This window comes from Maniola jurtina, chromosome 4 (genome assembly GCF_905333055.1).
Source record: "Maniola jurtina chromosome 4, ilManJurt1.1, whole genome shotgun sequence".
Classification (NCBI taxonomy): domain Eukaryota; kingdom Metazoa; phylum Arthropoda; class Insecta; order Lepidoptera; family Nymphalidae; genus Maniola; species Maniola jurtina.
Genome location: NC_060032.1, coordinates 2,526,124 through 2,539,341, shown reverse-complemented (window position 1 = coordinate 2,539,341; position 13,218 = coordinate 2,526,124). Strand labels below are relative to the sequence as shown.

At 34.1% G+C, this 13,218-nt stretch overlaps 3 protein-coding genes across 3 annotated transcripts; 1 reads left to right on the top strand and 2 right to left on the bottom strand.

The window, feature by feature from the left end:
- Positions 1–1,283: 1,283 nt before the first annotated feature.
- LOC123864400 (NADH dehydrogenase [ubiquinone] 1 alpha subcomplex subunit 2) lies at positions 1,284–3,997 on the bottom strand. The gene is made up of 3 exons (XM_045904806.1): positions 3,801–3,997; positions 2,912–3,018; positions 1,284–1,444 (listed from the first exon to the last, which is right to left on the bottom strand). The coding sequence occupies exons 1-3, from the start codon at positions 3,878–3,880 to the stop codon at positions 1,362–1,364; spliced, it is 270 nt and encodes an 89-aa protein (XP_045760762.1). The 5' UTR covers positions 3,881–3,997; the 3' UTR covers positions 1,284–1,361.
- A 970-nt stretch (positions 3,998–4,967) lies between these two features.
- LOC123864394 (DCN1-like protein 1) lies at positions 4,968–8,034 on the bottom strand. Its single transcript, XM_045904790.1, has 3 exons — positions 7,927–8,034; positions 7,188–7,787; positions 4,968–6,665 (listed from the first exon to the last, which is right to left on the bottom strand). The coding sequence occupies exons 1-3, from the start codon at positions 7,927–7,929 to the stop codon at positions 6,471–6,473; spliced, it is 798 nt and encodes a 265-aa protein (XP_045760746.1). The 5' UTR covers positions 7,930–8,034; the 3' UTR covers positions 4,968–6,470.
- Positions 8,035–8,679: 645 nt separating this feature from the next.
- LOC123864379 (probable glutamate--tRNA ligase, mitochondrial) lies at positions 8,680–13,218 on the top strand. Its single transcript, XM_045904771.1, has 6 exons — positions 8,680–9,159; positions 9,723–9,918; positions 10,478–10,692; positions 11,288–11,403; positions 12,144–12,253; positions 12,670–13,218. Exons 1-6 carry the CDS (start codon positions 8,819–8,821, stop codon positions 13,201–13,203), a joined length of 1,512 nt encoding a protein of 503 aa, XP_045760727.1. The 5' UTR covers positions 8,680–8,818; the 3' UTR covers positions 13,204–13,218.

The following is a 13,218-nucleotide window of genomic DNA, read 5'->3' as shown; positions in this document are numbered from 1 at the left end:
TGAAATAGTCCTTCTATAAAGATAGTAATTTATATTATTAGGTGCTCTATATGTAGTAATTTAGTTCAAAGCAAAAATTGTATTACAAACCACCAGTTAATTTTGTGTACAAGTAAATAAATAAATAAATAAATAAAGGTTTATTCAGCTCTCATATACAGAATCACACACAAAAACAAAAAAAAGAACAAGAATAACAACAAAGATAAAATCAAACTCGAATATAAATCAAACTCAAAACTAGAAAACACCATTATCCTATTGCTGTGTCTGTGAGCTAAAAGGGCTCTGCCTCAGCAAGATGCTGCAGTATTTGACTACTGCAGCGCTGATTTTCAGGCAGAGCCCTGGTGTCACGACCTGACAACGAAACAGTGCATATTAGATTTAATCACAGATATAAAAAGCAACCAAAAAAGAAAAAAGAATTATTAGTAGTACAAACATTAAGCACTGATGGAGACTGATGGTGGATTTTAGCCGGATTTGTTGTACAGATTAGCAATTAATGACAATTTTGTAGTACCAAAAGTACAATAATTAATAAAAAAGCAAGCAAAGCAATAAGGATGCAAAAAGCGGTCTAGCTAAACACGGCTAGGATAGTCCGCCGATTTCCTGTCGCCCTGACCCCCGGCCGTCTGGTCTCCCCCTGCCAGAGTGTAATCCTCCGCCTGATACAAGTATTTATTTATGTAATCTGTATGTCGGTTTATTTATTTTTATGTATGTAAGTCTATTATATTTCCTTTCAGCTTTTTATTATGTACTAGCTGATGCCCGCAGCTTCGCCCGCGTGGATTAGTCAGATCCCCTGCAGCATCAGGATTGAGGAGTTGGGCTCCAAGTTTTTTATGAAACAATGTCGCAAAGTTTCTCTATCGATTAAAAAAAAATTACGCAAATCGGTTCAGAAATCTCGGAGATTTCGGTGTACATAGGTAGAAAAACACAACTCCCTTTTTGAAAGTCGGTTAAAAAAGTAGCCTATGTTACGCCCTGGTCAATCCTCAACTTGTCTGTGAAAATCCCGTCAAAATCGGTTCAGCCGTTCCGGAGATTAGCCTTTTCAAACAGACAGACAGACAGACAGACAAAAATTTTAAAAACGTGTTATTCTGTGTTGGTATCGTTCAAATAACCATATGAGCTTAATATGAGGTACTTATTTCGAAATTACAGACAGACACTCCAATTTTATTTATTAGTATAGATTTACATGGGCGTGAGAGAATAGAGTATAATAATAATAAAAAGTCAGTTTAACAAACCTGTTTTTTATTTAAAATCAAGATAATTCTATTTCTAATTAAATTATAAATATGCACAATAATTAATTTAAGTTCTTAAAATAAATTAGTTCATTTAATTAGTTGCTTGATGGTAGATAAGACATCATTTGAAGATAGGTTTGTGAGTGCAGCGCTTTTCTCACTACCTTTATCTGAAACAAAATAAAAATATTAGTTATTATACTTATTACACGGAGAGAAGTTAGTATAGCGCTCTGTCTGTTATGTAATCTCATACAAATGATAGAGGCAAAAATCTCAATGGGGGCTAACCATTTTGAGTCACCAACCAAATGTTGGCTGCATGCTGCCATACAGATTTGTCTGTTTTTTTTTAATCATAGAAATGATTTTGGTTTCTTAAAAAAATATTTTGCCGCTTGGGGTGAATAGACCAGCTCACATTTCCGAGTATACACTCTGGGGTATCTATTTTAGGGTGGATAAAATAACCAATATAAATTACACTAAAACTACTGTACCTACAGTAAACTAAAATATTAAACTATCTGAGCAGTAAAGACAATGGTACTAATTCTGATTAACTTAATTTTAGAGTATTCACATCCTCTTCTTACTAATGTTATATGAAAAGGATAGACACAGTTTGACAGTTCTAAATTTAATTTCGAGCTGTCAAACCTCATGACCTATTGACATAATGAGCCTATTGTTTTTTTAGCATGCACTCAAATTTAGTCTTTAAATGTAAAATTTATGCTTCATCCTTTTTTAGCAATATTAAAATGAAAAAGATGCAGATACTTTAAATTTAGTTTAGAGAAAGACAACAGATTCAGTGCTTATACCTATATACCTACTTAAATTGAAATAATATTAAGTACTTTTTAGATCATGCATGGATGGAAGCCTAAATAAAATGTGATCTAAGAAATGATATTTTCAGATAAAATATTACTTAGAGTTAAGTCTCCTAATCATTCCCAGTACTTGATCTCCAGTAAGATTAGACAGAGACTCGCATAGTTCAAAACCTTTGTCTGTAATTATTAATATTTCATATTACTAAAACAAGTGTAAATTAAAAATTTTCAACACCCCCGACCAGTGAAGGTTACAGTAACTAGAAAAGAGCTGATAACTTTCAAACGGCTGAACCGATTTTCTTGGACTATTCCGCGCCTACGATCCAAAGTATCTCAGTTTTCCAAAACATCATTTTCAAATAAATAATTATGTATATCTAGGCAACGTCCATCTTGAAAGCTTGACATTTGTCAATTGACACTTGAATATTATGAACCTAAGGGTTCTCTAACCTTCTTTTCTACAAGAAAACTAGAAAAGAGCTGATAACTTTTAAACGGCTCAACCAATTTTTTTGGATTATAGCTAAGAACACTCTCGATCAAGCCACCTTTCCAAAAAAAAAACTAAATTAAAATCGGTTCATTTGTTTAGGCGCTACGATGCCACAGACAGATACACAGACACACAGATACACACGTCAAACTTATAACACCCCTCTTTTTGGGTCGGGGGTTAAAAACTCAGTGGCTGTCATCCAGTTTTAGAAAATAAGTTTGCAAAATCAGAAGGTGGGTTAGGTCCAAAGGATAGGTGCAAAATGTATGTGCACAAATATTGATTATACTAACCATATCTCGCCCAAACACGTGGCTGGATGCCACTGCATTCACGGATCAGCATGGGAAAGTTTGGGTTTTCCTTCTTGATTGCCACATAGTGCTTTTGTATGAACTCTCTGAAAAAAGTATTAAGTGTATCCAAAATCACTAAGTCAGAACCTCTATAGGGGTAATATGTGGAAATGTTTCTATTTCTTGCCATTTCAAGGCTCAATTATTTCTGAACTGATTCAGGTGAAATCTGGTAAAGAAATCTTGTCTCTTGGACATCTTGTCACATGTTCTATCACCATTTGATTCAAAATTAGCAATTTTTACAGGAGAGCAAAAAACTTGCTTTTTCCAGAGGTCTAGAATGTTTGATGGATATCATGCTATTACTTCTTATTCCTTGAAGGGGTTCTATTGAATGTTTTTTCGTTTCAGATTGGCAGAAATGTCATCTCTCGATTTTCTAGCAAATTACATCAAAATGACTAAACCTCCCCTTATTAAACTTAAACCTCCACTTAAGTTTATTGTGGTGTTAGGAGTAGAACTTATGCGACAATATGCTAATTTTTATTCGAGATCAACATCTTCTTTGCAAGTTGCAAGTGATTTTTGGTGGACTGGATACAGGACAAAAGATGAGGAATCATATTATATACTTCACTCTTAGTACATTTACTCTTTGACTCTTAGTTTGTCTGTCCCTGAGCTGTGATGAAGGATTAACTTATTGGATAGCATATTTTGGTTGAAACAGCTGGTATTTTTGGAGACAATTTTCATAAGTGGAAAATAAGTAAATCTGTGAAATTACATACAGTACATGAAATCGTGGACCATAGGAAATATTGTTAAAAATATGTCTTTGCTAGGTTATAAAAATGTTTATGTAATCAAACCAACGAACCTTACACCAGCCGATGGAGCGCTGGTTTGGCATAAATGAATCCTCAGCTCTTTGAGCGCTCCGCTAAAACGAACGGTCATTTTTATTTAGTGTAATTACTTGACAGGCTCAAAAAATCCTAGATTTTTCGAAACAGTCACTTTTCAAGTTTGTTTTGAGTTTTGACAGGTACGTACGGTACCGTTTACGTAAATGTCAATGTCATGCTGACATTTGCAGAGTTGCCATTATCAATGTTTTAATTTCACCAAGTCCCCTTCTTACCTTCTAAAAACCTACGGCAGCTGGAAGGGAAGTAAAGTACCAACAGGTCGAGATGGCAATCGGGGTATGAGGCACCAGGAAGCAGGGGTTGTGCGAGTATGCGAGGCACACTACTGCATTCCAACTGCAGTTTTGCAGTCAGCCTGAGTTCTAACGCCGCGCCGTATTATGGCCCTCATATTCCATCTCAATTGAGCATTTATTACTTAGGTCCATGGAAAAGCAAAACCAGATGGTATTATTAGATTACAGAAGACTTCATAATAATTATGTTGGGTATTTTATTTTCAAAATTCTCTCAACAATGCAACAATTAATTTATTAATGCATATTAACAAACTCATCTATTAATAAATTACTCAATCCATTTTATTAATCCAAGTCAAGTAAATGTTGATATCATAATATAGAATTGCAAATGTTCTGTTTCAATAGATGTAATATTTTACAATACCATAGTATATTATTCTAATTTACCTACAATCATATTTTATGAGAAGCCTATGCACAATTCTTTATAGGGAAAATTCTTTATATACTAATTAGGGCCGATTTTTCAATCCTCAAATAACTTTTATCTAAGGAATAAAGAGGCTATGACAGCTGTTTTGTATAGGAAATATGTCAACACCTCAAATTAATTCATGAGTTAAAGTTTATCCAGCGATCGATAAACCAGCTCTAAGTATAGAAATAAAAAATTAACATTTTATTTTGTTATAACAACTGCATTTTATAGTTATATTAAAAAGTCAAAAACACAAATTACAAAAATTGAAATGTTGCCCACACAAAAAAACTTGAAAAATAAATAAGGAATTCTAATACTACTAATCGTGGATTGTACTTCGGGATTGTACTAAAAAGCTACAAGTCAGATGAGAAATAAAAATAAAATGAAAAGAAGGTTCTAAATTTTAATAATTATAAAACAAAATTAATATCATTAACTTGTATATACATATTTACATCTTAATTTTATTATCTTCACAGTTTAATATGCTATAACGCAAATATTAAAATTGATTGAAACATCTAATCATTTGAATTATCTCTACAATTTTCAAGAAAAAAAAAAGTATTACTAAAAACTATTATCTTCATTAATTAGGAAACAGGAGTTCTAGGATTCATAATGGACGAAGAGTTCAGAGCTTTATACAGTTTGAGTACTAGCAGTTTTTTTAATGTAACAAATTCCTTTTGGTTAATTTGATAGCTTATTTCCAAAATTAACCTTTATATTATATATTAATATATTTTCCTGACTATAACATTTCCATTTTATATTCTGTTTTGGAAGCCATTTAATTAAAAAAAAATATTCTGGCACTACTGAAATACTTGTTTTTAAAATTTGTTCCTTAATACAAACTGATAAGGTTCAATTTCTCATAAAAGGAGACTTCCTTCTTTATGATACTTTAAGTAAGTCAATTCTAATCCATACTAATATTATAAGTGTGAAAGTGTATGTGTCTGTCTACTAGCTTTTCACAGCTCATCTGTTTAATCCATTTTAACAAAATCTGGTATAAACATAGCTTTCATCCTGGAGATGGACATACATTTTATCCTACAAAACCAAAAGAGTTCTCATAGGATTAAAAAAAAAACCCAATAGCTCGTTCACATAGGCTGCGTAAGCGTAGACGTAGCGCGTACCATTGCGTTGTAATGTATGGAACTGTATGTAACATGGCACACCGCTTGTGTAAAGCGTGGAGGTATGCGTAACCCGGTGTGTTAGGGTTTTACGCGCGTCACTACGCATATGTCACGTGTAGGTTCTTGGTGTGAATTGCCCATAATCCACTCCACGAAGAGACACATTCACCTGCATTATCCAGAGTTTTATAAAACATTCAATGGTACTAGACTATCATCTTTCAGTCGAATCAATTAAAAAAACAACTATTAAATCACCCAAAAGGTCCACATCGTATGCGAAAAACACATTTTATGTAAATGTTGAGACTTTTTTACATCCATTTGCTAAGTTTTATCCCACATTCCACCATAAAGTCTATAAGACTATGCTGCTAAAGAATGTTCTTTATGAAGGCATTTTACACTATGATGTTCCACATCCATAATAACACCCACTAAAATAGCTGCAGGTAACAGATCTAGCATGTCACTATACAGTTCTTTCGACTAAAGGCCTCTATTTTTAGTTGATGTCCTTGCCACTTCCCAATTTAGTCAGCTACACAGATCAAAAACTATAACGATTGCGATCCACTCAACTGTACACAGCTCCAAACTGTACATAACGAAGCGAGACAGCAAACGTATCATGAATGATCTGAGTTTCACGAAAAAACTTTGTTCGTTAACCTCTGATTCTACAGACACATTGTTTATGTTTCTCGCTCCATACTGTTGGTAGCTGTAAATTGTCGGCTAGCCGGACGCAGGCTCTAAGGATTTCAACCCATCTGCGGTAAGCTCTTGCTTTTGACACCATTCTACAAAGTCATCTATGAGAACCGGCCAGGCTCCTTCTGCATCGTAGTTGCTCATTCCATCGTCAATCTGTGTGGCAAAATCTAGGAGTAGGTTCCATGTGTCTTTTGGTATTGATCTTTTGTGGTGCTCCTGTAATGTAAATTAATACAATGTAAATAATGTTATACCTGTATTCTTGGCACCATTGCATGAAGGCTTGATTTGTACAGTAATTAACTAATTAGATAAGGGTGCTATAAGTTCTATTGTAATATTTTAAAAAAAAAATAATAAAACACAAATTATATTAATAGCTCATGGTAAGGAAGAAATTCAGCCTTATTAATTTACCAGCAGTCTGCACCTTTGTCTGCATGATATAATTTATAGTCTCAGGAATAATGTAGCTATCAGTGTAAGAACTTTCAAAATTGGATCATTGTTTTACTATTAGCTAAGACTATCTCAAAATAAGTGTTTCTTGTTCTCTTTCTATGTAATTTTGATACATGAATATTGTTAGTCCAATTTAAATAGACTATATAATTCTCCAGGTCTTTCATTACTATACTTATGCAAAAAAATTAGATCTATCTATTAATCTAATAATCTAAACCAACTAATAAACACACTTTCATATTTAAAATATGGGTAATGACTAGTGATACATACTGTAAGAAATTTACACCAGGCATCTAAGAATTTAAATCTTCCACGGAGCACTATATTCCAGTAAGCTACGGCCATATCGAGTTCCAAACCTTTCTGTCCTGGGTTTTTGGCGTAGTTAAATGTAAAATGATAGAAATCCTTAAACTTATTAGGATCTTTTATTTCCATTTCTAATGTTGGTAATTTAGATTTTAATTTATCTACACTGTCGACACCAAGTTCTACAAGACCCGTCATGAACTCTTCCTTCGTGAATTCGCACTGCACGGCTGCTTTGCATTTCCACGCTATTATAAGTACTAATATAGATTCTGGACTTAAATTTAGATCTTCTAAGAATTTCATCACACCGTCGACCGTAATTTTATCATTCTCCTGCTGATCTCTATACTTATTGAAGAGCTGTTCTACTTTTTTTCTATCCACCGAAGCTTTCACGGGGTCTTTGTAATAAGCATCAGGGTTCTGAAAATAGTTGTCGCTCGCCAAGTCCAATTTCCAGTCGTTCTGCGACAGGCAGTATATCGCTGTACTCTCCGTCGTCTGCGTGAAAGCGACAAACTTCTTCACTTTATCTCTCTGTGATGATTTTAATTTATTCTGAAAAGAAAACGCAGTAATGTCATAACCTCAGTTTCTTCAACTGTCAAATGGAATTTACATCACCAAATTAAATATTGTTGTACTTTTAATTGGGTACTGAAATTGTTTGCATAACACAAAACGGGAATACACTAACCATTTTTGAATAAGTATTTGTTATTCTATAAAATGACTTTCTAAAAATTCACACTTTCGACATCGGAACTAAAATTGAAAAGCAACATTCATAGACAATTTTTTCGTTTTTTTTTTTGGAAAAATGTTTTCGTCATTTCAGTTTTCACATCGTTAAGATGGTCATACACGCACCGGTTCTCAATGAAACATTCGTGATTCGATCTTCGAGTCATACTTACATATTTAGTGCATTTAATCAGGCTATTATGGACCATATGGATGGCGTATATTTTATAAATTTTTAGTGTTATGTGAATATATATTTTTGTTTTTTCTTTGAAACTAAAACGCGGCAATAGACAATCACATCCGCCATCTTGTTGCCAGTTGCCATCGTCCATGGTTGCCATCAGCTCGTAGACATGCCGTAGACCTTGGATGAATATATGATGAGTATCTCTATGTCGTAGATAGATCAGCTGATGGACTTCGTCTGTGATGGCGTTTGCTGGCGCGCGTGCTGTGCTTGTTTGGAGTGTTTTTTTTTGTTAAGAGTTGCTGGTTTTTGTGTTAGTTGGTGTTTTTTGGTGGTGGAACTGACTGGGAAGCGCTCTAAAGGGGCGCCGCGCGTATGTCGGCGGGCACCGGCGCAGACGGATTCCATACTTGTATAAATTCAATAACTTGAAAATATCACAAACTTGACATTGGCTAATCAGAGTAAAGCCAGATTTAAAGAAAAAAAAAAAATCAGCTGATTGTCAAAGTCAAATATCAATGACAATTGAAATTGACAGTTTAACATAACCTCAAAGTTTATTATTATATTATTTTTCGGAAACAATAATCAAGCAAATTTTACATTACGACTATGATTTTACAGCAGTAATCAAACTATTTATGCTATAAAAATGTGGATCAAAACTTTAAGTTGCTTTTTTATATCACCTAGAAGCACACTTTATCGTTCCGTAAAAACTATTGCACCAAGAGTAAGATTTGCTCCTAGTCCAACAGGATATTTACATTTAGGAGGCCTAAGGACTGCTCTTTATAATTATTTCTATGCAAAATCTCGAGGAGGAGTTTTCATATTACGTATAGAAGATACTGATCAGAGTAGGAAAGTTGAAGGTTCTGTTCAGGGATTGGTAAACGACTTGGAATGGGCTGGTATAGAGTGCAAGGAGGGCCCTGGTAAAGGTGGGCTGTATGGTCCATACGTGCAGAGTGAGAGACTTAATATTTATCAGTGAGTATATTGTTAAGATAACCATAATTATCATCATGAATCCTGATGCTAATAATAATTCATACCAACATAATGCGAAAGTTTATCTGTCTGTTACCTTTTCAGGGCCTATATAATTCACTAATTTTAAAGAAATTTGGTACAGAGATAGCTTGCATCCCGGTGACAGATAGACTACTTTATCCCGAAAAATCTAGTATTCTAGTTAAGGTTTTCACCAATCTAGTTTTGAGGTGCATAGATCCATTTATCTGTACTTACTGTATTTACTTGTTACCATGTTATTAAATGGAAATATAATAAATAACAATTAGATTAGAAGTAAGATGATATTATTGTTAGTTAAGTATAAAATGAAAGGTGTTTAACAAGAACTTATAATTTACTTTCTAATGATAAGCATACACAATATATATGTATATATATATATGTAGGTTCAGAATCCCAGTATGCCTACTACTATTCGTGAAATAAATATGTATTTTATTTATCCTATTTATTTCAAAAAATGTACTAACTATGAAAGAAAATTGTTCAATATACCTTTGTATGTCATTTCACAGGGAACACATAAAGAAACTCCTTCACAACGGCTCAGCGTACAAATGTTTTTGCACTGAGCGAAGGCTCAACATACTCAAGAGAGATGCTGTGAGGCACCAGCGGATACCCAAGTATGATAACAAGTGCCGAAGCTTGTCAAGGGAAGATGTTGATGCTAAAATGAAGTCAGGAACACCGTACTGTATAAGATTTAAGGTACTATTTTTTTATTCCATTCCATTCCATCAGCCTGTATGCGTCCATTTGCTGACATAGGCTTTTTCAAGAGTGCATCACCAAACAATCTGAATCTAATGATGTTCCTATACCTAGGTAGAGCTTGTATATTTTGAAATGACGCGCCCCACTACATAATTTTGTTGACTTAGATGTGTAAATTGCGGTGGTGGGGCGCGTCATTTTAAAATAGACAAGCTCTACTTATTTTTTGTCACTAATGTTAAGGAGAATAATATGAAAATGAAGCCACCCTAGGATTCTTCCGATTTTCATCATTCCAAAATAAATTATTTATGATTTTTTATGATAGTGTTTTTATCCACACTTCAAGGAAATTTCCAAATAATTTTTAAATCAACATAGCATAGTAAGCACTAATAGAAAATACATATCTTAAATTTCGGCACTAGTAGTTCTAAGGCATCCAGGAGCAATTCTCAAGGAGTCGCAGGTTCGAATCCTGCCGGTTCTGCAATTTTTGATACCTATTTAAAAATATGCAAAATAATTTAATTCTTCATCTTGGATGTTATAGTTGTCATCAGAATGTATGTCATTTGAAGACATGATATTCGGTGGTATAGCCTACGATGTGTCTATGGTGGAAGGGGACCCGGTGCTGATGAAGAGTGATGGGTATCCAACATACCACTTTGCCAATGTAGTGGACGACCATCTGATGGAGATCTCTCATGTTTTACGTGGTGTCGAGTGGCAGATATCCACTACTAAGCATCTATTGATTTATAAGTAAGAAAATTTTAATATATTATCTATACTATACTAATTAATAAAATTGGAGTGTCTGTCTGTAATTTCGAAATAACTACCGCATATTAAGGTCATATGGTTATTTGAACGATACTATAACTGAATCACACGTTTTTAAAATTTTATCTGTCTGTCTGTCTGTTTGAAAAGGCTAATCTTGGGAACGGTTGAACCGATTTTGACGGGATTTTCACAGACAAGTAGAGAATTGACCAGGGAGTAACATAGGCTACTTTTTTAACCGACTTTCAAAAAGGGAGTTGTGTTTTTCTACCTATGTACACCGAAATCTCCGAGATTTCTGAACCGATTTGCGTCATTTCTTTTTTAATCGATAGAGGAACTTTGCGACATTGTTTCATAAAAAATTTGGAGTCCAACTCCTCAATTCTGATGCTGCAGAGGATCTGACCAATCCACGCGGGCGAAGCTGCGGGCATCAGCTAGTCCTTCATTATGATTGCTTAAATATTAGCAAAGAATACTTAATACTTGCAGGTACAGAAAGATTACCCCGCAAAGGTGTTTAAATAAATAGCTATCTATTAACAGCTAAACAGATTGTTATTTTCAGGGCCTTTGGGTGGACGCCTCCGAAATTCGGACACCTACCTTTAATAGTCAATTCAGATGGTACCAAATTAAGCAAGCGACAGAGTGATGTCAAAGTTGAAGATTACAGAAACAAAGGTATTAAATTTTATCAGAATTTGTCTTCTCGGTGGAAAAGATTAATAAGTAATACTCTTTTTAGAGTTGTGTGCCCAAAGGGTACCAACAGAACCTTATTACTAAGCCCCTGTCTGTCCATCTATGGACACAACCATAGGATTAATTAGTATGATTAATTTCGTCTGTTAAGGTGGCGCTTATCTCCATAGAAAAGTATTATACCTATTATTCTATTATTTGCTGTAACAGACCTAAAATTAAGCCAGATATCGATCTATCTCTTCATTATCTATGCTCTAAAATAATAAAGTCAAATTATATTTATTTTGAAAGTTGTTAATCCTTGAAAAATCTCTATTTTAGGGCAAATTTTGAGGCAACTTCGAGCGTAAACAAATTATATAAGAAACTAGAATATTGAAAAATTAACAACATCATATTGTCACACTTTACTTTATGATAATTTCAAATTTTTGTGTAGTAAATTTTTTTTTTTTTTTTTTTTTGGGAAAAATAGGCGTAATCCAAACGTCGCGTCGATTTGGATTGTCCCTTTCCCGTTTTTGACTAAAAAAATCTTGTATCTCAAGCAGAATTCATTCACCCAGCCTCTCTCGAGGTGTGATGCGATTAGAAAGAAAGAGTGACACGCAAAAATTACGTTATATCCTAAATCGTGAAAACAGCACTATTTTAAGCTCTACTCACCAACGAGTTGTCGCTTTCATGAACGGGGCTCTTAAGAAATCTATTTTCAGGAATATTCCCTTTGGCACTCGTGAATTACATCACTCTATCAGGCGGAGGTTTTGACCACGTCGTGGGCGAGGGAGTCAGACTCAAAACAATGGAAGAGTTGGCCTCTGAGGTGAGATACAGAAACCCAAAAGGAAGCTTTCAAGTATAATAATAGTCCATTTGAGGAGATATTTTTTGATAAATACAAATATCAATATAAACATCTAAAAGTAATATGTATGTCTACTTAATATGTTGATTTTAGGGTTCCGTACCTCAAAAGAAAAAGTAACCCTTATGGGTTCACTTTGTTGTCTGTCTGTCTGTCGTGTCTGTCGAGAAAACCTATAGGGTACTTCCCGATGATCTAGATTCATGAAATTTGGCTACTTAAAGCCAAAACTAATTATTATTATTTTAAATTAACCGCCAATCCGAGAACCGTCAATTTGTGCATACATCACAAACAAAAAGATGTTCACGATAAATTAATTTTGTGTTTTTATATTTATTTTATTATTTTAAATAATCGTTTTGTCATTCCAGTTCCAAATAAGGAAGATATCCTCACACCCAAGTCGTTTAAACCCAGATTTGCTCGAAGAATGTAATCGCCTAGAAATAAAACGTCATTTGAAAGACGAAAACCTCACTAAAGCTCTAATAACTAACGTACAAAACTTAGTTACACAAAAATATCCAAAAGAAACCCTCAATATATCAGAAGAACACGTAAAAAGTGTGCTAGACTGGTCTACATCAAGAATTTCGAGGATAGACGATCTAGTTTCGCCGAAATTTGCATTTTTATGGATACTACCCTCAAATAAGTTAGAAATAAACAGAAGTTTATTCGAAAAACTACTCAATAGTTTGGAGGATTTAGAGAAATTCGAACAGGATACGATAAAGGATAATTTAAGAAAGTTTTCTGATACTAATGATGTGAAATTCCCGGTTTTGATGAAAATGCTTCGGTCGGCTCTCAGCGGGTTGAATGAAGGGCCGAGTGTGGCGGAAATGATGCAACTTTTAGGTAAATATCAGTCGTTAGAGAGAATAAAGGCTGTGATAAGATAATTTGGTTTTTTATTC

Excerpts from the sequence above, each read along its gene's own strand:
- LOC123864400 (XM_045904806.1), bottom strand. The coding sequence starts at position 3,880 with ATGACCGTTCGTTTTAGCGGAGCGCTCAAAGAGCTGAGGATTCATTTA. Across the intron at positions 3,019-3,800 it reads GCTCCATCGGCTGGTGTAAG|AGAGTTCATACAAAAGCACT; the intron begins GTTCGTTGGTTT and ends TACTTTTTTCAG. Across the intron at positions 1,445-2,911 it reads ACGTGTTTGGGCGAGATATG|ATAAAGGTAGTGAGAAAAGC; the intron begins GTTAGTATAATC and ends ATTTTGTTTCAG.
- LOC123864394 (XM_045904790.1), bottom strand. Across the intron at positions 6,666-7,187 it reads CCTGGTGTAAATTTCTTACA|GAGCACCACAAAAGATCAAT; the intron begins GTATGTATCACT and ends TTTACATTACAG.
- LOC123864379 (XM_045904771.1), top strand. The coding sequence starts at position 8,819 with ATGTGGATCAAAACTTTAAGTTGCTTTTTTATATCACCTAGAAGCACA. Across the intron at positions 9,919-10,477 it reads CGTACTGTATAAGATTTAAG|TTGTCATCAGAATGTATGTC; the intron begins GTACTATTTTTT and ends TGGATGTTATAG. Across the intron at positions 11,404-12,143 it reads TGAAGATTACAGAAACAAAG|GAATATTCCCTTTGGCACTC; the intron begins GTATTAAATTTT and ends ATCTATTTTCAG.